A 23,590-nucleotide genomic window follows, 5' to 3' on the forward strand; every position below is an offset into this window, starting at 1 on the left:
CTGCCTCTGCCTCTTGGACCGGCCATTAGGAGTAGAGTCCGCCCGGCGAAGGCAAGGCTGCACCTCCCTCGGCAGTGACCGCGCCCCGCGGTGCAGCCGGGACCCCCAGGCTGCCTGGCTCTCTTGGGAGGCAGAGTGGAGCCGGACTCTCTGGTCTCCTTCTCTCTGGTGGTCGTGTCCCTGCCTGCCTCCTCCTGTCTCTTCTGCAGAGTGACTTCCCGCCTTTTACCCATTTGGAAGTTGGCCTTCCTTCTGGCTGGGGTCTTTGCTGCAGCTAGCTTTCCCCAGTTTGTTACTTGCCCTTTGGCCTTATTTGTTGATGTCATTTTAAAAAATTAATTTTATTTATTTATTATTTATTTTGGCTGTGCTGTTTGTTGCTGCGTGGGCTTTTCTCTAGTTGCGGAGAGTGGGGACTACTCTCCAGCTGTGGTGTGCGACCTTCTCATGGCTGTGGCTCCTCCTGTGCTGAGCACAGGCTCTAGGTCTCACGGGCTTCAGTCACCGTGGCTCCTGAGCAAAGGCTCAGCAGCTGTGGCCCACTGGCTTAGTTAGGCCACAAGAAGAGCCCACGTGGGATCTTCCCAGACCAGGGTTCCAACCCGTGTTTCCTGCCTTGGCAGGTGGATTCTTTACCACTGAGACATCAGGGTAGCCCTGTTGATGTCTTTTGATTTCTAGATCCTTTAGTTTTATTTTGTGGAATTAAATTTATGAGCACTCTAGAGCTTCATGTCCTCCACCTCTCTTATTTCTCTCCACCCCAAGGGGGAGGACATTCTGCTCACGCCTCCCGGGTCTCTGGGGTTGCCTCTGCTCTCCCCTGGCGCGGTGAGAGGCCAAGGCTGGTGTGTCTTCTGGGGCCGTCTGCACCCCCCGGAGAGGGTGGGGCGGTCAGGGCCGCTGCCGTCATGATGCACGGGCAGGTCCGCCTGGGTGCGGGCTGAGGGCCTTGGCGCCCCTGGAAGGCCGGGTCTGCCCTGCGTCGCTCAGGTCCGTGGCTGGTGGTGCCCCTCCTCCTGGCTTGGGGGCTCCTGGCGGCCCTTTGGGGTGGAACGACGGGACTCCAGCAGGCAGGCCTCTGGCCACGTGCTCCTCCCCTGCTGTGCGTGGGAGGCTGAGGGTGGACCCTGGGGTCATCTTCCCCGGGGGCCTGTCGGCCCTCGGTGCTTCCCTGCAGACGGTGGTCCAGGGAGGGAGGCGCCCGTGGGCCGCTGGTCACCCGCCTCCCTGAGCCTCAGTTTTGCCATCTGCAAACTGGGTCCACAGCAGTCCCCGGTGCATGCGGCGCCATGAGGAGGTGCCGTAAGTGACCCATCCCTCGTCCCTCCCCGTCTCAGCGGCCTGCTTGCGTGTATGCGTCGCTCTCTGCCGTCCTGCGTCCTCCCCGCCCCCCGGGCTCCGCGGGCCGGGTCCCTGGCTGCCAGCCATCCTGACCGCCCTCCCCGCGCCCGCCCAGCTTTGCCACTCCCTGGCCTCCCCTCCGCTTCCTCTTGCCCCCCCCCCGGGCGCAGTGACAGCAGGACAGGGTGACCGACATGTTGCCCCAGCGTTTCTCCCGTGCAGACGGCTCTGCGCCTCCCTCAGCGGGCGCCCCGTCTTCCTCTTTCTTGCAGCCCTAGGTCTGGGTGGGGACCACAGGGGCCTGGGGGTGCCCAGGGTCCACCCCTGAGCAGTGGTGACTGCAGAGAGGCAGCCACATGCTGTGTACTCCGGAGCCACTGGCCGCTTCCCCACACAGAGGGGACTGCTGGCGGTCCCCCCAGGGGAGTGCTGTGTGCCCGTCCCAGGGAGCCCTCCCCCGAGGCCCAGGGCTGCCCTTCTGACCTGCTGGGTCCACGCATCGCTGAAGCCCCTTTGCCTCCGGCAGAGGGAGTCATAGCCTCATGTTAGGGCCACCACTGTCCACTGGCCCCCGTGGACTGGAAGGATGCACTTCTTTCTCCAGCTTCCGGTGCTGGCCGTCGGGGCTGTGGAGGGCACGTCCTGCACCCAGGGTACCGGGCGGGTAGCCCAGGCTTGGCACGGTGGCCTGACCGCTCCGTGAGCCGGGGCTCAGGAGTGCAGCCTGGCCCTGCCCACCCCTTTGTGGAGGGTGCTGGGGGCCCCAAGGGGACCACCTCTGGGGTGTGGTGACAGGGCGGGCCCGGGTCTAACTCCAGCCAGTCCTGGAGGCTGTGTGACTCGAGGTCCCCCCCGCCCGCCCACTGCCTGGTTCCCTCCCTCCCGGGCCTGCACATCACTGCCGCCCAGGTCACAGAGCCGCTCTGGGGCTGGGTGGCGGGCACGAGACTGGAACCCATGGCAGCTGTCCCCGCCGTCACATGGAGCCCCGGAGTCTCCCATGCACGTCATGCCTCTGGAAGCAGAAACAAGAACAATTGAGCAGTTTAAAACTAGAGGAGAACCTGGAATTAATTAGCCTCTTGAAAACCAAATTAGGCCTCATGACGGTCATCAAATCAACTGTTCACAAATGCAGGGACCCCGAGGAGGGGAGACGGGGGGAGCTGGGAGACTGGGGCTCGCGTACATACACCTCATGCTATGTATCAGGTGGGTGTTAGTGATAGCTAACGTACCGTGGTGACCCTTCCTGAGTGGGAAGAAGGCCCGAGAGGGACATGTGTGTGCACGTGACTGATTCCTTTTGCTGTGCAGTGGAAACCCACACGAGACCGAGATGCAGCTATGCTCCAACAAGAAACGTTTAAAAATCACTGGTTCCTAAGAAGCCAGGCTGAGTGGGTGGGGGGCCCAAGGGGCAGGGCTGGGTGCGGGGGGTCCCCGGGAGAGGCCTGCCCTTCTCCTAGACGGGGCCTCCTCAGTGTTTGGCTTTCTAACTAACTCGCAGCCGATGGTGAGCGGCCGTGCTCTGGGCCAGGAGGCAGACCTGGCTGGGGCCGCGGCCACCGTGGGGGGCCAGGACTGAACCGCCAGGAGCCGCCAGGACTGGCGGTTGGGAGACCCCTGGGTCCACACGAGGCTTCTCCCGCCAGCTGGCCGCCTCCTGGCTCCCCAGACCCTGATGGAAGGGCCCTAGGCAGAGCAGAGGGGGCAGAGGAGGGCAGACTGGAGGGTGGGGATGGGCACCCCCAGGGGGCTTTGTAGGGCAGATGGGGGGACAGGTCTTTTCTGAGAGGAAGGCTCAGTGTTAGAGGCACTACCACGGAAGCACAGTGGGAACACAGCCTGGTGCTTGACATGGTTTCCAACAGCTTTACTGAAATGTAACCGTCATTCGATAAACTGCGGCGCGCGAGCGCCAGCTGCTCGGCGTGGCCAGGCCCGTTGCCCTGCGCTGCCCGGGGCCGCGGGTGCCGTCTCGTGCCGGGGGCCGCGGGTGCCGTCTCGTGCCGGGCGCCGCGGGTGCGTCTCGTGCCGGCGGCCGCGGGTGCCGTCTCGTGGCCGCGGGTGCGTCTCGTGGCCGCGGGTGCGTCTCGTGGCCGCGGGTGCGTCTCGTGGCCGCGGGTGCGTCTCGTGGCGGGGGGCGGGGGCCGCGGGTGCGTCTCGTGGCGGGGGGCGGGGGCCGCGGGTGCGTCTCGTGGCGGGGGCCGCGGGTGCGTCTCGTGGCGGGGGCCGCGGGTGCGTCTCGTGGCGGAGGCAGTGGTAGTGTGCGTTGCCTCGGGCACGCGTGACACCGCGTCTTTTCGTGAGCTCACCAGCCCCCTGGCTGCACTCTCTTGTGTTCTACGGTGAACATCAATGTACGTTATTTTGCTGTTCCTCTCAGTTTGTTGTGTCCTTACTGAGTTTTGAGAGTTCTTTCTGTTTGGTTCAGTTCAGTTGCTCAGTCATGTCCGACTCTTTGTGACCCCGTGGACTGCAGCACGGCAGGCCTCTCTGTCCATCACCAGCTCCCGGAGTCCACTCAAACTCGTGTCCTTTGAGTCAGTGATGCCATCCAGCCATCTCATCCTCTGCCGTCCCCTTTTCCTCCCGCCTTCAATCTTTCTCAACATCGGGGACTTTTCCAATGAGTCAGCTCATCTGGTGGCCAAAGTATTGGAGCTTCAGCTTCAGCATCAGTCCTTCCAATGAATATTCAGAACTGATCTCCTTTAGGATGGACTGGCTGGATCTCCTTGCAGTCCAAGGGACTCTCAAGAGTCTTCTCCAACACCACAGTTCAAAAGCATCAATTCTTCGACACTCAGCTTTCTTTATAGTCCAACTCTCACATGCATACATGACTATTAGAAAAACGATAGCCTTGACTAGACAGACCTACATTGGCAAAGTAATTTCTCTGCTTTTTAATATGCTGTCTAGGTTGGTCATAACTTTCCTTCCAAGGAGTAAGCATCTTTTAAATAATTTCATGGCTGCAATCACCATCTTCAGTGATTTTGCAGCCCCCAAAAATAAAGTCTGACACTGTTTCCACTGTTTCCCCATCTATTTGCTATGAAGTGATGGGACCGGATGCCATGATCTTCATTTTCTGAATGTTGAGTTTTAAGCCAACTTTTTCACTCTCCTCTTTCACTTTTATCAAGAGGCTTTTTAGTTCCTCTTCACTTTATGCCATAAGGGTGGTATCATCTGCATATCGGAGGTTATTGATATCTCTCTTGGCAATCTTGATTCTAGCTTGTGCTTCTTCCAGCCCAGCATTTCTCATGATGTACTCTGCATATATGTTAAATAAGCAGGGTGACAATTGTTTGTATTGTTGGCTTCAATTTGCTAAAGTTTTGTTTAGGATTTTGCACTGATTGTGAGGAATGCTCGTCAGCGCTTTTCTTGTGATGCTGTTTTAAGATTTGGGTATCAGAGTAATGCTGAGCTCATTGAATGGGTTGGGGAGCAGTGCCACTCACTGAATCCTCCACAAGATTTTGTGTAGAAGTGGTATTATTTATGCCTTGAATATTAGGTAGAATTCACCAGTGATGCCATCTGGGGCCCCTGGGAGGTCCTGCTGACCTTGTGAATGGGGGAGGCAGCCATGAGGGCCCCGGGAGGGGAGGCCGTGGGGAGTGTGGAGGGCCCTGGGACCCCAGTGCGTGGATCAGTGTTGGTGTTTGGCGGAGGACTGGCTTAGTCTCCAGTTGTGTGGGACTCCAGTGGGAAGGATTGCAGTTTGCCGCGCGTCTATCATAGGCCAGGCGCGGTCCCCTTCAGGGCACTATCCCTGGTCCTTGCCAGGGATTAACAGTCATCTCCATTTTAAAGAAGAAAGCGGTGAGGCCTGAAACCATCCAGTAAGAGATGGCGTGTGAGCAAGACCGCGGTGTGCTCGAATGTGGCACTCAGAGACCTCTGCTGTCCCTGGGGTCACGAGCATGCGCACTTATGTCACACTGGGGCCCACACCCACGTGTGCCCATCAGCTACCCCGCTGGGTCCTGCCCGCCCGCTCTCTGTGTGCGTGCCACCATCCTGGCCCCTGCCCAGGGCCACAGGGACTGGCCAGTGAAGACCAAGGTCCTTCCCTGGGCCTCCCGGGGGGCTGAGGGCTCCGGGGGTGCAGGCCCCCGACTCCCCTCCCCACCCCTGGGCGGAAAGACAGGTGCCCAGGGGTCCCTGCTGGCTGTGGGAAGGGGACGACGGCTCTGCTCGGTCAGCGGGCAGTCCAGCCGGACGAGTTGCAGTGCTTTCCCACAACGACGGCCTCTCCTTAACGTGTGACACACCTGGGATTGCACTTTTTAAATCTTTTCGTTGAAAATTGAAAGATGAAAAAAATAAAAGTGAAAGATGAACAGGATTTATTTTCGAAGGGATACACAGAGAATGCACAGGTAAATGACCGCTTGTAAGAACCTGAGCTCTAGCGTGACGTTCTGGAAATGGGTTTGAGACCCCACGCGGAACCAGGTCTGGGCGCCATCGGGGCTGGGATACGTCACTGGGGTCGCGGCTGGTCCTCAGAGGAGGTGAAAATTGGGGCTTATTTGGGCGGAAAAGGCCAGCGTCCTGGACGGTGAGCCCTCATGTCGTCCTTCTGTGCCCCGCAGTCTGTGCTCAGAACTGGAGGAAACACGCTTGGTCTCTGGCACCTGTGCTTTTCTGGGGGGTCATCACCGCAGTTCTGAGCGGCCCCCGCCCCCTCCCGGATCGGGGCCCCCAGGCTGGGTGGCTCCTCCGTCGCCACGGGAGGACGCAGGGCCCAGGCCGGGGGGAGGGAGACCCCCGCAGGCGCCCCGTCTCTGAGTCACGTGTCTGGCCTGCTCGCTTCTTCGGACGCGTCCAGAGACTCGCAGGGTCGTCCATGTGGTGTCGTGGCTGGAACAGCTCGCGATGCTATTATTGTTCCAGGTTGTGTTTTCTCTTATTTCGTAGACCCCTAGAACATCAGGCTGACAAGGTCCTTTTTCTGCAGAAGGCTCTATTTCCCTCCTCTGACAGTGGGATCGGACACTTGCCGTGTGTCCCTGCCCAGCGCGCACTTCGGGAGGTTTGCTGCAATGCCTTTGACCGTGGGCAGAGACACAGGCTGGACGAGACGTTCAGGGTTCATGTGACTGTCAATTGCACGGTATTTTGCTACCAGAAAAACGATGCTTCCTAGTAATTCAAGCCTCAGGGGAGTTGTGACAGGGGATTTGTGCTGCCTTCTGTAAAAGACAGTGGCAGCAAACAGCTGGAACGCAGCTGGGCATCGGTACACAAGGCGCCAGGTTTTCCTACATCCTGGAGAGCGGGGGATCTGACGCTGAGGGACCATGCAGACACAGCGGTGACGGGAGTGCAGCCTCCCCGGGGGTGCGGGGAGCCCTTGGTGGGCGGTGCCCCCACACCTTCACCCTCGCCGCTCCCAGCTGCCGTCCCTCTGCCTCGGGGGCTCCGGCCACATCCCACCCACACCCTTCCTGCCCCTACTGCAGATGTGAACCGCTGGGCGCCAGCTGGCCTCTCGGCTCTGCCTTTAATGCTCTTGGCTCTAGACTGGGCTCTTGGGGCCCACACACAGGGTCTGATTCTTCCCTGGGACTGTCTTCCGTGTCCCAGTCTGTCTGTCCAGCAGCTGCCCACAGAGGACCCGTGCCCTTCCAAAAGAGTGACCACCCTGGGCCATGTTCCTGGTGCCCAAATAATGCCCATCCATTGGCCCCTGGGGAGCAGGCTGACCCAGCCAGGCCCCAAGCTCAGCCCCCAGGTGCGGTCCTGGGCCCAACCTCCGGTGTTCTGTTCGTTTGCTCTCTGTGGCCCTTCGAAGCCTCACTGGGCTCCCTGTGGGCAGCACTTTATTGATTTTTCTGCCTCGGACCAGTCTTTTTATGGAGCCTTTGGCTCTCTTTCCATTCACACACACACACTCGTCACACACATACACGCCCCACTCTGCAGAGCCCCTGGAGAGGGCGTGGGTTGGAGGCTGCAGTTGCCACCTGCCCCAGCCACCACCTGTGCGCCAGCCTTGGCTTCAGTCTTCTGGGAGAGTTCACTGGTCTCTCTGTCTATTTATTTGGAGTCTGCAAGTGGGGTCTTACTTGCAGCATGTGGCCTCTAGTTCCCTGACCAGGGATCGAACCGGGCCCTCTACATTGGGAGCATGGAGTCTTAGCCATGGACCACCGGGGGAGTCCCAGACTTCACTGCTCTTTCAAGACATAACATGAGCCCTGGGCTTCGCGGCTCTCAGAGCTCTGCCCACGTTCAGGGCCCCGCCCCAGGCTCCTTGCAGGTGAGCTGTGTGCTGCCACGGCATCTGGTTCAGAAAGGCTTCTCCACCTCCAGGGCTTTATCTGCGGGGCTGGGGCCCCAGAGGGTGCCGTCCCGCCACTAAGAAACAGCCTCTGTGCCTCAAGAGGGCTGCAGTGGCGCCTGCTGCAGGCACGTCCTCCCCTCAGCCTAAGCTAGTCTTCTGGTCCCAGAAGTAGTACTTGATCTTAGAAGACACTTTGGAAAAATACCAACTTATTCATAGTCGTACTATTCAGATAAATGTAATATTAATGCTTTACATTGACTATATTTTGCAATACCTCATTTATGTACATACGATAGCTCTAATTTTTAAAATGCTACCTTTTTATTTAATATTTCAGCATTTCCAGCATCATTAACTGTCCTTCCTGGAAACCTCTGACCTAATTTACTGAATCAACCCACTGTTGATGGGCATCTAGCTTGAGCTATTTCTTGAATATGCCTTTGCTAAAATGATTACAAGAAAAACATTCTTTTATTCTTTTTAAAGTGCACAGTTCAGTGGCTTTTAGCACATTCACAGAGTTGTGCAAACGCCACCACTGTCCAATCTCAGAACGTTTTCATCACCCTTTAAAGAAACCCCAAATATTTCCCCAGTAAAATCTCTTCAGTCGCTGGCAACCATTAATCTACTTTATGTCTCCATGGATTTGCCAAGACTTTTCTACACTTTTCAAAGAAATGAAATCATACAAGTGAACTTTGTAACCGGCTTCTGTCATGGCTTAATGTTTTCAAGGTTCATCTACATTGTAGCACCTAACGGTGCTTCATTCCTTTCTGTGGCCAAAGATTAATTCCATTGCACGGCTAGACTACCTTTTGTTTATCTGTTTATCAGTTGACCTACATTTGAGTTGCTTCCGTTGTTAGGCTAGTATGTGTGAACATCCATGTACAGATGCTTGTGTGAATCTATGCTTCAGTTCTGGGTAGCCACCTTGAAGTGGAATTGCTGGGTCATGCAGCATGGGGAACTGCTGACAGGTTTTCCAGAGTGCCTGCAGCATTTTAGGTTGTTGCCAGGAATGCACAAGGGCTCCACTTTCTCCAGATCTTCACCCACGCTTGTTTTTTTCCGTTTTTTTTTTTAATTATTATAGTCATCACGATGGGTATGAAATGTCACATTATTGTTTTAATTTGCATTTCCCAAATGACTAATGACGTTGAGCATCTTTTCATGTGTTTACTGGCTGTTTATATAGTTTCTTTGGAAAAATGTCTTTTCAGATACGTTGCCCATCCTTTAGTTGGGTGATTTATCTTCTTCTTGTTGAATTGTAAGAGTCCTTCCTATATTCCAGGAACTATACACCCTTGGGCTTCCCTGGTGGCTCAGAGGTTAAAGCGTCTGCCTGCAATGCAGGAGACCTGAGTTCGATCCCTGAGTTGGGAAGATCCCCTGGAGAAGGAAATGGCAACCCACTCCAGTATTCTTGCCTGGAGAATCCCATGGACAGAGGAGCCTTGTGGGCTGCAGTCCACGGGGTCGCAAAGAGTTGGACACGACTGAGCGACTTCACTTTCATACACCCTTGGCAGACACACGCTTTGAAAAATGTTCTTGCATTCTGTAGAGTTTTCCACTATCTTGATGATATCTTTTGAAGCACAAAAACCTTTAATTTTAATTTTTGGGTGAACCTATGTTTCAGTTCTCTCGGGTAGATACTCAAGAGTGGAATTGCTGGGTCATACCTCATGAGGAACTGTTGATGTTTGTCTTTGGCTGCTGTGCTTTTCATGTCACACCTAAGAAATTATTGCCTAATCCAAGACCACAAAGACTCATGTTTTGTTGTAAAAGTGTTAGCTCTTACGTATTGTCTTTGATCTGTTTGAGCCAATTTTTGTATGTCGTGTAACATGAAACTTCATTATTTTGCATGTGGAAACGCAGTTTTCCCAGCACCACTAAAATTTTTATTGAAGTACAGTTGATTGACAATATTATATTGATTTCAGGTGTATAACATAGCAATATCTGTATAGGTTATCCTCCATTTAAACTATTATAAGATACTGGCTGTGTCCCCTGTGCTACACAATATATCTCGTGGCTCATTTCTTTTACATTTCGTACTTCTGCCTCTTAACCCCCTGCCCCATCTCACCCCTGTCTCACCCCTTCCCATCTCCTGCTCCCCACTGGTGACCACTGGCTTTTGCTCTGTACCCGTGACTCTGTTCCTGTTTTGTTATATCCATACGTTTGTTGAATTCTTGGGTTCTGCATACTCACTGCACATTCACTCATTCACGTGGCGTAATGCCTGCCATGTCATCCATGCCGTTGGAACTGACAGAGTTTCGTTCTTTTCTTGTGGCTGAGTAATATTTCACTTTATATCTGTTTCACATCTTCTTTATCCATTCAGCTGTTGATGGGCACTTGTGCTGCTTCCGCATCTTGGCTGTTGTAAATAATGCTGCTATGAACACTGGATTGCACGCATCTTTTCTAATAAGTGTTTCGTATTCTTCAGGTATACACCCAGGAGTAGAATTGATGGACCCCTATGGTGGTTCTAGTTCTCGTTCTGTGAGGAACCTCCATACTGTTTTCCACGGTGGTGTACCAAGTTACATTCCCATCAGCAGTCTAGGAGGGTTCGCTTTTCTTCACATCCTTGGCAACACTTGTTATTTTTGGTCTTTTTCCTGATGGCCATTCTGACAGGTGGGAAGTGATATCCTGTGGTTTTGATTTACGTTTCTCTGATGATTAGCAATATTGAGCATCTTTGCGTGTGCTCTTCATTTGTATGTCTTCAGGAAAACATCTGTTAACATCTTCAGTCCATTTCCTGGGGTTTCCTTGTTGGCTCAGTGCTAAAGAATCCACCTGCCAATGCAGGAGACATGGGTTTGATCCCTGGGTCAGAAAGATCCCCTGGAGAAGGAAATGGCAACTCACTCCAGTATTCTTGCCCAGGAAATCCCATGAACAGAGGAGCCTGGCAGGCTACAGTCCATGGGGTTGCAAAATAGTCAGACATAAATTAACAACTAAACAACAGGAATTTCTAATCCATTTTCTAATCCAGTTGTTTATTTTTTCACATTGCATTGTATGAGCTGTTTATATATTTTGGATATTAACCCCTGTGTATCATTTGCAAATATTTTTGCCCATTCAGTTGGTTATCTTTTCATTTTGTCAATGGTTTCATTTGCTGTGCAAAAGCTTTTAGGTTAATTTGGTCCTGTTTATTAATTTTTGCTTTTGTCTCCCTTGCCTTGGGTTTTTGGTGGCCATTCAGTCGTGTCTGACTCTTGGCAACCCCCTGGACTGCAGCATGCCAGGATCCTCTGTCTTCCGCTGTCTCCTGGAGTTCGCTCAAATTCACGTCCATTGAGTCAGTGATGCTACCTAACCATCAACATATCCAAAAACAATCGCTACAGCTTATGTCAAGAAGTGTTCTGCCAAAGTTTTCTTTTAGAAGTTTTTTAGTTTCCAGTCTTACATTTAGGTCTTTGATCAATTTTGAGTTTATTTTTATGTATAGTGTGAAAAAAACATTCTATTAATAATTTCACTTCTTTATATGTAGCTTCCAGTTTTCCCAGCACCACTTATTGTAGGGACAATTTTTTGTCCATCTCAGAACCACCTTTTGAAAAGACCATTCTTTCCTTATTGGGTGACCTTGACACCCTTTGGGAAGATGAGTCGAGCACAAACTCCTGGGTTCATCTCTGGACTGGCAGTTTTATTGGCTTCCCATGGCTCCCATGCCAGTGCTGGTCTTGTTCACTGTTGTTAAATTATGCGTCATGTGAGTCTTCCCACTTTGCTTTTTTTCTTTTTCAAGATTGCTTCAGCTGTTCTGAGTCACTGCATTTCTGTATGAATTTTAGGATCAGCTTGTCAACTTCTGCGTGGAAAAGGAAATTTTTTTTATATTTTGATATGGATTCCATTGAACCTATAGACCAGTATTGGGAGTATTGCCATGTTAATGATATTAAGTCCTCAACCATGAACACAAGCTGTGTTTCCGTTTATTTAGGTCTAATTTATTTCAATGATGTTTTATAGTTTTCCATAACTCTTATGGAGAAATGCATCAATAACCTCAGATATGCAGGTGACTCCACCCTTGTGTCAGAAAGCGAAGAGGAACTGAAGACCCCCTGATGAAGGTGAAAGAGGAGAGTGAAAAAGCTGGCTTAAAACTCAACATTCAGAAGACTAAGATTATGGCATCTGGTCCTATCACTTCATGGCAAATAGATGGGGAACCATTGGAAACAGTGGCAGGCTATTTTCTTGGGCTCAAAAATCACTGCAGATGGTGACTGCTGCCATGAAATTAAAAGACGCTTGTTTCTTGAAAGAAAAGCTATGACAAACCTAGACAGCGTATTAAAAAGCAGAGAAATGACTTTGCCAGCAAATATCCATATAGTCAAAGGTATGGTTTTTCCACTAATCATGTATGGATGTGAGAGTTGGACTATAAAGAAAGCTGGGCGCCACAGAATTGATTCTTTTGAACTGTGGTGTTGGAGAAGACTCTTGAGAGTCCCTTGGACTGCAAGGAGATCAAACCAGTCCATCCTAAAGGAAATCAGTCGTGAATATTCATTGGAAGGACTGATACTGAAGCTCTTAATACTTTGGCCACCTGATGTGAAGAGACAACTATTGGAAAAGAGCCTGATGCTGGGGAAGACTGAAGGCAGGAGGAGAAGGGGACGACAGAGGCTGGATGGCATCACCGACTCGATGGACATGGGTTTGAGTGAACTCTGGGCGACGGTGAAGGTCAGGGAGGCCAGGCCTGCTGCCATCCATGCGGTCACAAAAAGTCAGACACAATTTAGTGACTGAACAACAAAGGGTGAGCTGAATGGTGTTGATATATGATATAGTGTGTGTGTGTGTGTGTGTGTGTGTGTGTGTGTCCATGTGTACTCAGTCATTCAGTCGTGTCTGACTCTTTGTGACCCCATGGACTGTAGCCCACCAGGCTCCTCTGTCCATGGGATTATCCCAGTAAGAATATTAGAATGGACTGCCATGCCATCCTCCAGGGGATCTTCCCAACCCAGGGATCGAACCCAGTCTCCTGCACTGGCAGGCGGATTATTTACCGTCTGAGCCACCTGGGAAGCCATATATATATATATATAGTATATATCAATAAAGCTGTTACTGTTAAAGACCCAATTATATTAAGATATGGTAGCAATTTTAAAAAATCTTATTTGCATTCGCTTCAGGATTTAAATATTTGGAATAAATATAACAAAAAAAATACAAGAGTTACAGTCAGTTCAGTCACTCAGTTGTGTCCGACTCTTTGCGACCCCATGGCCTACAGCACACCAGGCTTCCCTGTCCATCACCAATGCCTGGAGCTTGCTCAAATTCATGTCCATCGAGTTGGTGATGCCATCCAACCATCTCATCCTCTGTCGTCCCCTTCTCCTACTGCCTTCAAGATCTTTCCTGCCATCAGGGTCTTTTCTAAGAAGTCAGTTCTTCCCATCAAGTGGCCAAAGTCTTGGAGCTTCAGCTTCAGCATCAGTCCTTCCAATGAATATTCACAACTGATTTCCTTCAGGATTGACTGGTTGGATCTCCTTGCAGTCCAGGGGACTCTCAAGTCTTATGCAACACCACAGTTCAAAAGCATCAATTCTTCGGTGCTCAGCTTTCTTTATAATCCAACTCTCACATCCATACATGACCACTGGAAAAACCACACATTTGACTAGACGGACCTTTGTCAGTAAAGTCATGTCTCTGTTTTTTAATATGCTGTCTAGGTTTGTCATAGCTTTTCTTTCAAGAAACAAGCATCTTTTAATTTCATGGCAGCAGTCACCATCTGCAGTCATTCTGGAGCCCAAGAAAATAAAGTCTGTCACTGTTTCCATTGGTTCCCCATCTGTTTTCCATGAAGTGATGCGACTGGATGCCATGATCTTCATTTTCTGAATGCAGAGCTTTAAGCCAACTTTTTCACTCTCCTCTTTCACTTTCATCAAAAGGCTTTTTAGTTCCTCTTCACTTTCTGCCATAAGGGTGGTGTCATCTGCATATCTGAGGTTATTGATATTTCTCCCGGCAATCTTGATTCCAGCTTGTGCTTCTTCCAGCCCAGTGTTTCTCATGATGTACTCTGCATATAAGTTAAATAAGCAGGGTGACAATATACAACCTTGATGTACTCCTTTTCCTATTTGGAACCAGTCTGCTGTTCCATGTCCGGTTCTAACTGTTGCTTCTTGAGCTGCATACAGGTTTCACAGAAGACAGGTAAGGTGGTCTGGTATTCCCATCTCTTGAAGAATTTTCCACAGTTTTGATCCACATAGTCAAAGGCTTTAGCGTAGTCAATGAAGCAGAAATAGATGTTTTTCTGAAATTCTCTTGCCTTTTCTATGATCCAACAGGTGTTGGCAATTTTATCTCTGGTTCCTCTGCCTTTCTAAATCCAGCTTGAACATCTGGAAGTTCTCGGTTCACGTACTGCTGAAGCCTGGCTTGAAGGATTTTGAACATTACCTTGCTAGCATATGAAATGAGTTCATAACTCTTGCTGTACATCTGAAACTAACACAACATTGTAAATCAACTGTGCTTCATTTGTTAATTATTAAAAATATACACTATAAAATTGTACAATTTAATGTAATTCTTAACCTATTGTATTGATGCCAAGCCCATCAATGCTATTGGCCATTTAGACTTTTCAGTTCCATTTCCTTTGCTTTCCCCTGTCCTAAATCTTTTTTCCTCTACTTTTTAATTTTTGCAAAATACATATAACACAAAATTTACCATTTTAACAGTATTTAAGTGTACAATTCAGTGACATTGTGCACATTCACAATGTTGTATGACTGTCAACACTTTTTCCAGAAGTTTCTCATCATCCCAAACTGAAACTCTGTCCCCACTAAAGCCCCCCTTCCCTGACCCCTGGCGCCCACCACTCTGTCTCTGTGAGTCTGACTCCTGTAGGGACCTCGTGTAAGGGGCGTCAGACAGTGACTGTCCCTTGTGACCGGCTTGTTTCACTTAGCATAATGCCCTAAAGGTTCATCCATATGGTAGCTGGTGTCAGAATCTTATTCCTTTTTAAAGCTGAATAATATTCCCCTGTGTGGCTGGACCACAGTTTGTTTACCCATCATCTGCTGATGGGCGCTCGGGTTGTTACACCTTTTGGCTCTTGTGAGTAATGCTGCTGTGAACGTTCGTGTGTAAGCATTTGTTTGGGTTCCTGCTTTCAGATCTCCTGGGTTGTTGACGGACGTGGACCCTGGACAGTGACGCTCACCCCGTTTCCTTACTCAGCTCCCAGGGAGGGCGCGGCCAGGGTCACACCCCCAAGCGGAAAGCCAGGGGCTTCGTCTCGGGGACAAGACAGGCAGTCTGGGCAGGGAGGGCTCTCGGTGATCACAAGGGTCTCAGCGGAGCAGGGTATCAGCCCGTCCAGCACCTCCCATCACTCCTCCATGCTCTGGGGAAGCATTACACACTCAGAGACAGATGTTCCCGTTGCCTGAGTGTGCCAGTCAAACACACCCCCACTTGACTGGGGAGGGGACCCTGAGAAGCCAGTCTGGGCCCCTTCCCCTGGCCCCCTGCACTGAACTCCCGCGCATCCCGTCTCCAAGCTTCCTGGTGGTTGGACGCCAAGAGAGATGCCCCTTAGTAAGACACCGTTTGGCTGCCCACCCATCTCTGCCGTTTGTAGGGGGGGCGCCCACGTCCACGAGGGGCCAGGGCCGCTCCCGTCGCTCAGGCAGGCCGTGGCCTGACGTGATCTTGGTGGGCTCTCCTCCATGGCTGCTGGATTTTGCTGGGACTTCCAGAGCCGCCCCGCAGATGCTGCCGTGTGCACAGCTGCCCAGGGCGGACTCTCAGGCGCTTGCTGACCTCGGGCTGGGGGGCATCAGCTCCACCAGTATGGCATCGGGGCCTCTCCCCATGGTCACTGGCCAGTTCACTCCCAGCAGCCACGCAGGGGCCTGCTGTCTGACCCACCGGGGCCTCTCTCTGACACCGGGATCCTGTGCATTTGAGGCCAGCCTCCAGCCTGAAAAACCCCAACTTCCCCGCAGAAAAGCGAAAGCAGAGATACTGCAGGCCCCTGAAGGCAGCTTTTAAAAAATTATAGTGAATATTTCTAGATAGATAAAAGATTTCGCACATGTGAAACCAGAGAGGAGGAAATGAATTCTGTAGCAGCGTACTTGATCAAACTTTTTGGCCAACCCAATAAAAACTTAGTAGCAAAAATGTCAAGGGGAAAATTGGAGGGGTGGGGAGGAAATTTCCCAGAAAGTGGGAAAAACTGACAGCAGTGAAGACGAGAGGGACATTATTTTAACGACTGAAAGGTCAGCGCACACACCCCCCACAGCTGGGCGAATGGACACCCAGACAGTCCAGCCTCAGCTGCGGCTGCTACTTGGGGCCTGGGGTGACCCCTGAATAGCAGAGCTAACTGCCTGCAGCAGGGCCCCTAGGCCGGGGCCGGGCGCGCGGGGGCCGGAGGGCTTGTCTCGGAGGAGAGCGCCATGGCCAGGGGCTGGAAACAACAGAAATCTCTCCTCTCAAAGGTTGGAGACCCGAGATCTAAACCTGGCGGGGCCATGCTCCCTCCGGAGGCTCTGGGCAGGGGTCCTTCCTGCGTCTTCGGTGACTCTAGGAGTCCCCTGGCCTGTGACCTTGTTACCGCGATCTCTGTGTCGTGGTCACTGGTCCTCCCCGCTCCCCTCCTACTACGACTCCTGGCCTGGGGTTACAGCCTCCAGAGAAGCCAGGACGTCTCCTCTCCAGGTCCTTAGCTTGGGGCTTCCCTCGTGGGCGGTTAAGAATCCACCGGGCAGTACAAGGGACACTGATTGGATCCCTGATCCGGGAAAGGCCCCCACGACTGCTGAGTCTGTGCTCCGGGCCCTGGGAACCACAACTACTGAAGCCTGAGGTCCCAGAGCTCACATTGCACAAGGGACGCCCGCCCACGGCCACTAGGCACGCGGCCACTAGAGCGTAGCCCTCTCAGCACAGCTAAAGAAAAGCCTGCCCGCACCCAAGACCCAGCACAGCCACAAAAATAACAATAAAAATACTTACCTCAATTGCAAAGACCTTTTTCCAACTAAGGTCCCACGGGGTTCCAGGTTCGGGCGTGGACACATGTTGTGGGGCCTGCCAGCCCCTGCAGAGGGTGTGAGTGGGGTGAGGACGCTTCCATAGGACGAACTCAGCCCCCGGTGTTGGACCTGGGTCTCACCCAGGTGCGGGGTGGGGGGCCCTCCGGGCAGAAGTCTTGTCCCCCCTCGCTGCCTGCAGCCAAGCCCCTGTGTTTCCTTCTCCGTGCAGCGGCTCTACGGCTGGTCCCTGCTCCCCAGACATGAGCAGCCCCGAGTCAGCACCCGTGGCCGTCAGAGAGAAGATGCGCTCCCGGTTCCACGGCAGCCACGACCTGATCCACCGCCTGTTTGTCTGTATCTCAGGTGCCCCGTTGGGCCCCAGGGTGGGCATGGGCTCGAGGGTACATGGGGGGTGGGCAAGCTTCAGGCAGTGGCTGGCGCGCTGCAGGAGTCTCCCCAGGAAGGTTGGGGTGCGGGCCCTGCCCAGGGGCTCCCTCACCACGTCACTTCCTTGCCGCAAGCCCCGAGAGGAGCCCAGCCAAGAGGTGGGCGTCGTGCGTCCGCAGGTCCTCCTCAGTGTGGGGGTGGGAGCCCAGGCCGGGCCTGGGGGCCCTCGCCACCCACCCGTGAGGTCCTGTTCAATCTGATGTCCCGACTGATCCTGTTTCCTTCCATCCCCTGGGTGAGGGGGACGATGACTGCTTCATTTCCTGGGATTCAGAGAGGGGCGTGAGCTCAGCGGCTTTTTCACCTTCTCCCTTAGTTTTATGTGTTGTGAGTAGCTGGGGCAGGCACCTGGTTTAGAAGCATGGCTGTGTGGTGGGGTCTCCCTCCCTTCTGCCTGCCTGCCATCCAGCCCCTCCTCCGGCCACGTTCAGGCAGTGCCCCTCCTGCAGCCTTGTCCAGCCTTGTCCACCTGGCCCATCCTCTGACCCCAGGCCATGGGTTGGAGCAGCGAGGGGCGCAGCCTGTGGACTGGCAGACGCTGCAGAGTCAGGGTCACAGTCCCGGGGTGTCACTCTGCACTGCCCAGGGTCCCACAGGCAGGGCCCCCAGCCAGGCCAGGCTCGGGGGTGACTCTGTGCTTCCATTCAAACATCTGGCAGAACCCACCGCAAATCCACGGGTCTGTCTTGCGGTCTGGGGAAGAGCAGGCCCAGCAGGTGCCTGGCCGGGCTGCTGACACAGCAGGAAACCCTCCAGAACCGCTGGCCACAGTGTCGGCGCGGTGATGGGCCCCGGGGGGTAGGAGGCAGGTGCGGTCACCCCCTGGCCTTGCCGTGAATGCAACCCCACCTGCCCTCGAATAGCTTTTCACTGAGGAGGGCTGAGCCCACCCACCTGAGGGATGAGGAAACCTCAGCCGGTGAGGGTGGGGGCAGCCCCAAGGGCCCCCCAGTCTGGGCAGGTCCCCAGAAGGGCTGGCCAAGGTGGCCATGACGGGGAAGGAGCTGCCACAGGGGTGGGCACACTTAGGGGCGCGGGGTCATCCCTCATTGAGGAGCCAGAGCCCTTTGGTGGCCATGGCTGAGACCCCCAGGACAAAAGTATGAATGAGACTAACTGCTGCCCAGGCGGGAAGGGGGCGGCGCTGCTGGGTCGTGGGCCCATCCCCTCTTCCCTTACCTCCTGAACTTGGCTTCTGCCAGAGGGACCCTTGCGGGGCTGGGGGGCCGCTTCCCGCCCTGGCTCATCCAAGGACGGGCTGGCCTCTGGCCCTGAGCCGCAGCAGGCTCCGCAGTCAGCAGTGCCTCCCCTGCCCTCCCCGCGTCCCCCGCAGGCGTGGCCGACCAGCTGCAGACCAACTACGCCAGCGACCTGAGGAGCATCCTGAAGACCCTCTTTCAGGTCATGGCCACCAAGCCAGAGGCGGACGACAAGGAAAAGCTGAAGAAAGGTGAGTGCCGGCCGGCCAGGCTCGGAGGCGCGCCACCCCCACCCAAGGAAGCCGGTGGAAACCTGCTCTCCCAGGCCACCCTTCTTGCACGACCACGCCCCGCGGGCGGAAGCCCCCAGCCGAGCCAGGCTGTCCGCTGGGGGATGGAGGGCACACCTCGCAGGCCCCGGGTACCCCGAGGCCACTGCCAGGAGCAGTGGCAGCAATTGCGTAGCGCCCGGCCGGCCACCTGACAGCGAGGACGGGCGAGGAGGCACGGTGCCCTTCCTCGGACAGACGGGACCCAGTGGTCCCGTGTTGCTTCTGCAGAATTCCGTCTGTCAGATCAACAAGACACCAGCCCAGAGTCCGGGAGGGGACACGGGTCCCACTGCTCCAGGAGGAAGTGGCCCTCTGTGACCTGCCTCACACCAGGGTGTGCACTCACCCAAGTGCGTGTGCACGAGCGCACGCACGCACACACACACACACTGAATGGTCACCTGGGGAGGGAGCAGGGGTCAGGCAGGGGATGCTGAAGCAAGGGCTGGGTGGGGTCCCAGTGTGGTGGAGGGGAGCCACCCCTCTGGTGCCACCCCTCTTTGGGGCTGAGGCTCCGGTTCTGGGCAAGTGGCCGCCCCATCCCAGGGGCTTCTGCTCAAGAGTGACCAGGCAGCCGGCCCAGGCCCCACACCAGCTCTGCCTCCCGAGGTCCGTTCTGCTGGGCCGCACTGCCCCCATGTACCCAGGGATTCCAGGTGGGGCTACCTGAGGACCACTGCTGCTCAGGAAGGGCAGTGACGTGGGCGGCCTCTGCACGCAAGGAGTGTGGGCCCCAGGGCCGGGGCCAGGCCTGGTCCCCTGCCCGCCTCGGGGCCACGGTCCAGGGGGACCTGACCACACACAGACAGTGGATGGGTCCGGGGCCAGCTGCCCACATGGGGGCACTCAGATGGACAGACTCCCAGGGTTGGGTCAGCACCCTGCCTGCCAGGCAGCGGGTGAGGGCCCCGGTGACCCCCTCCACGGGTGGGACTGTGCAGTGGGGGCTGCCCTCCACTGGCCGCACCCAGGCATACTTCCCGGGCACGAGTGGTAGCCCGTTGAGCCCAGTGGCCACACTTTCTTCCAGTCACCCAGACCCTGCGGAGCGCGGCTCTGGAGGACTGTGCCCTGTGCCAGGAAACCCTGTCATCCTCCGAGCTCGCCGCCAAGACCCGAGACGGAGACTTGGAAGGTGCGTGAGTGGCGGGGGCCAGTGGGCTGAGCAGAGAGCGGGGACTCCGTCCGGATGTCTCCCCTCTGCTCTGGCCTGCAGTTTGGCAGCAGCCCTCCTCCAGTGGGGGCCCCTCACCAAGGCCGTCAGGATGTGTGGCTCTCAGGGCAGGGCCTGGGAGTCCCCAGGATCCTCACTGTCCTCCTCGAGTAGGAGTCTGGATTTGCCTGTTGGAGCTGGCCTCGTGGCCTGGCGTGACCCCAGGAGCTGACCAGTGATGTCCAGGCATCACTGGGACAGTCAGGGTTTTTCCACGGAGAGGGTGGACAGCGTGAGAGGAGGCCTCATTGCGGTGGGGGGGGGGGGGTGCCAGAGCAGAAGCCTGGAGGGCAGAGTGGGAGGGGCAGGGGTCTGCAGGCCGCAGGAGGGGGAGGGCAAGTCCTCGGGCGCAGCTTGGAGAGGAGGGGCCGGAGACGGGGGCCAGAGACCAGGGTCTTCCCGGCGCCGCGCTCGGGGCTGGTGCAGGGTGGGCACCTCATGTCTGGGGTGTCTCCCTGGACAAGGTGGCCCCGCCCCCGAATTCGAATTCCAGAGCAGATCCCCAGGGGCTCCCTCCAGTGAGCGCCTAGAGAAGGGAAAGGGAGTGAGACCAGTCGTGGGGGGCCGGCGCTGCACATGTGGGGGCGGGGCCAGCCTGGGGGCGGAGCCAGCTCCGGGCGGGGGGAGGGGTATTCTCGGGGCGGGGCCATCCCCAGTCGCCCTCCCTCGCATCCCCTCCCCCACCTCCCTTTGACCTGCCCTGGAGCCGGGTAGGGCGGGGCTGCCGGGGCGCCTGAGGCTCCAGCAGAGCCTTGATTGGGAGGTTGACAAAGGGGGTTGATTTCTTTCATCTGTCAGCCCCCGTGTTTGCCCGAGGACCCTGCCAGACTGGATGCCGGCTGGGAGAGGCTTGGGAGAGGGTGGCTTGGGTGCCCCTCGCTCTGAGTCTTGGGGCGACCTGCAGGCTGCTGCCACAAGGGTCCGATCCACGCGCCTGGCCAGCAGTCCTGATACCTAGCCAGTAAGGAGCCTCGCGAGGACCGGAGGCTCCTGCATACCACCAGCCTCCGACCCCACCCCAGCCCACCGGCCCTCGCTGCCGCCCCCGCGCCGCTGCCTCGGGCTGACCTGCCCCCACTGTCATTCTCACAGACCCGCCCGAGTGGGTCCCGGACGAGGCCTGCGGCTTCTGCACCGCCTGCAAAGCGCCTTTCACAGTGATCCGCAGGAAGCACCACTGCCGCAGCTGCGGGAAGGTAGGTGGCTGGGCGGCCGGGGCCGTCCCGCAGCCCCCGGGGCTGCCGCCTCAGACATCCCAGGGAGCGTCTGCAGACCCCGTGCCCAGGTCCAGGGGTCAGGACCAATGCTCCGGGGCTGGCGAGGACTTAGGAGTCCTGTGCAGAGAGACACCCATGAGCCCTGGGCCCTGCTCTGACTTGGCACAGGGTGTGGCCTTGGGCTTCCCAGGTGGCGCTGGCGGTAAAGAACCCGCCTGCCAATGCAGGAGGCATGGAGACCTGGGTTCGATCCCTAGGTCGGGAAGATCCCCTGGAGGAGGGCATGGCAACCCACTCCAGTATTCTTGCCTGGAGAATCCCACAGACGGAAGAGCCTGGTCCATGGGGTCAGCAAAGAGTCGGACACGACCGAGCGACCTAGCACGCATGAACGCGGCCTCGGGCACGCAGCCACTAAGAGCGATGGCGCAGTGCCCAGTCCTGGGCCCTTCAGACCTGGGGGTCTGGTGCGGGGGTGGGGGGCGGAGGGTCTGCATTGGAGCCTGCCGCAGCCTTGCTGTAAGGCCAGGACCCCCTTCCTCAGCCTGGCCTCTTGGTCAAGACCTGCCCCAGGTTTTCCTGAAGGTCCTGGCCCCGCGTTGGGGAGCGGGAGAGCTCCGCCTGGCCCGGGTGGGAGGGACGTGCAGGCCGGCCGGCCAGGGGGCTCAGGTCTCTGCTCCCACCCTTGCCGGCCGTCCCTCCGAGGCGCAGGGCTGCGGAGGGCCCCGACCCGCTCACTTGGCCGCGCGCTCCCGCCTTCCAGATCTTCTGCTCGCGCTGCTCCTCGCACTCGGCGCCGCTGCCGCGCTACGGGCAGGTGAAGCCGGTCCGCGTGTGCACGCACTGCTACATGTTCCACGTCACGCCTTTCTACAGCGACAAGGCGGGCATCTGACACGGCGCGCGAGCCCGCGGGCCCCGCAGGACTCCAGGGAGGGGGCTCCGACGGCCGCGCCCCGCCTCTGCCACCCGCTGGCCGGAGGGGCTTCGCCGCATCTCATCTACCTGCTGGCCCCGCCGCTGCGGGGGCTGCGGGCGCCCGGACTCCAGAACTCCAGTGCCTCCGCCCCCCGCCCGCAGGGCCCTCGGGCCTGGTGCAGGGGCCCACGGAGGTCAGCTGCAGCCAGCGCGGGGACCTGGGGTGCCAGGCCTGGGCCAGGGTGGGCCCCCCTGCCTTGCTGAGATGCCGTCTGAGGCTCAGCTGTAGCGGAAGGTCTGCTGTTCCTGGGCGGGTGATGCTCACCTACCGGAGAGGGGGCAACTCAGAGCAGCCGCAGGGCTTCCCCCATGAGCTGGCCGAACGGGGAAAGACCAGGCTGTCCTCTCTCTCTCCAGGGCACTGCGCCCACAGCCCCCCACCCCCTGCTCCCCTCAGGACCTTGCCTAAACCACATGTCTCATTTCTTGTTGGAGAGGGGACGTGCACAGCAGACCCTGTGCAAGCCGCCCGGCCCCTGCTGTGGTCTGCCCACCTTGGTCCTCCAGCTGACGGGGGCGGGGGGGGGGGGGCACCAAGCAGCAGGCAGAGGTATCCTAGCTTCCGAGGCCAGGGCGCTCCAGGGGTCTGAGGACCCGGTGATGACCTCTCGGCTGCCATTACTCCCACCCCTCTGACCCCCTGGGACCCTGGCCCCAGAGCGGCCCCAGGCCCAGCACGGACACCTCCTCAGGCTTAAATCTCAGGCTTCACGTTGCGATGATGATTGCAGTTTTATTTTTAGAGAGAGGACACACCTACTGCTTCTTTTATAGCATAAAATCCAATTACTGTTTGACAGTGGAATACACACGCACAAAAAACAGCGCGTGTGGGAGAAGAAAAGTATATAATGGAGGGTATATTATGTATTGAGATTATTTTTATTTTCTAAATGCTGTAATTCAAAACCATTTCCATAAATCTATTTAAGGATTGCAGACACTCTTATTTCTCGTGTGAGCATGGATGGACTCCTTTTTCTCTGTCTGGGACGTGATGGGGTTCTTGCTCAAGTGCACTGTCCTCCAGAAAACGAGGAGGGCTTCTGGTCTCCTGGGACAGTGGGAAGGCAGGACGTGGCTTCCCACCAGCCCCCAGGAGAAGGGTGACCAGCCCTTCCCCTACCCCATCCCACTCCCTGAGATGGGCTCCAGCCTCCCGCGCCCCGCGCGCCCACCCTGCCCAGCACCCCAGGCAGGCCAGCAGACAGGTGGACACCCACACGGGGCGGGGGCACAGGAGAGGAGAAAGACTGTTCGTGTTCTGGAGGCTGGCGGTGGCGGGAGGACCACTGGCAGCATATGGGAGGGCGGGGACTGGGGTACACCCCCCTTCCGCCATGGGTCTGGGCTCCTCCAAGGCCCCTGCTGCTGCCTCTAGCGGCCACCAGGGGGCACCCCGCCCACCGCCTC

At 56.2% G+C, this 23,590-nt stretch overlaps 1 protein-coding gene across 1 annotated transcript in view; it reads left to right on the forward strand.

Annotated features, from left to right (window-relative positions):
* Positions 1-23,113, forward strand: part of ZFYVE28 (zinc finger FYVE-type containing 28) — a 98,843-nt gene extending 75,730 nt beyond the window's left edge. Inside the window, exons 9-13 of the mRNA XM_055589264.1 lie at positions 17,021-17,154; positions 18,572-18,688; positions 19,800-19,904; positions 21,075-21,178; positions 21,963-23,113. Coding sequence (XP_055445239.1) covers positions 17,021-17,154; positions 18,572-18,688; positions 19,800-19,904; positions 21,075-21,178; positions 21,963-22,094 — 592 coding nt within the window. The 3' untranslated portion in view covers positions 22,095-23,113. The remainder of the gene's footprint in view (positions 1-17,020; positions 17,155-18,571; positions 18,689-19,799; positions 19,905-21,074; positions 21,179-21,962) is intronic.
* Positions 23,114-23,590: the final 477 nt, after the last annotated feature.

This window comes from Bubalus kerabau, chromosome 7 (assembly GCF_029407905.1).
Source record: "Bubalus kerabau isolate K-KA32 ecotype Philippines breed swamp buffalo chromosome 7, PCC_UOA_SB_1v2, whole genome shotgun sequence".
Taxonomy (NCBI): Eukaryota; Metazoa; Chordata; class Mammalia; order Artiodactyla; family Bovidae; genus Bubalus; species Bubalus kerabau.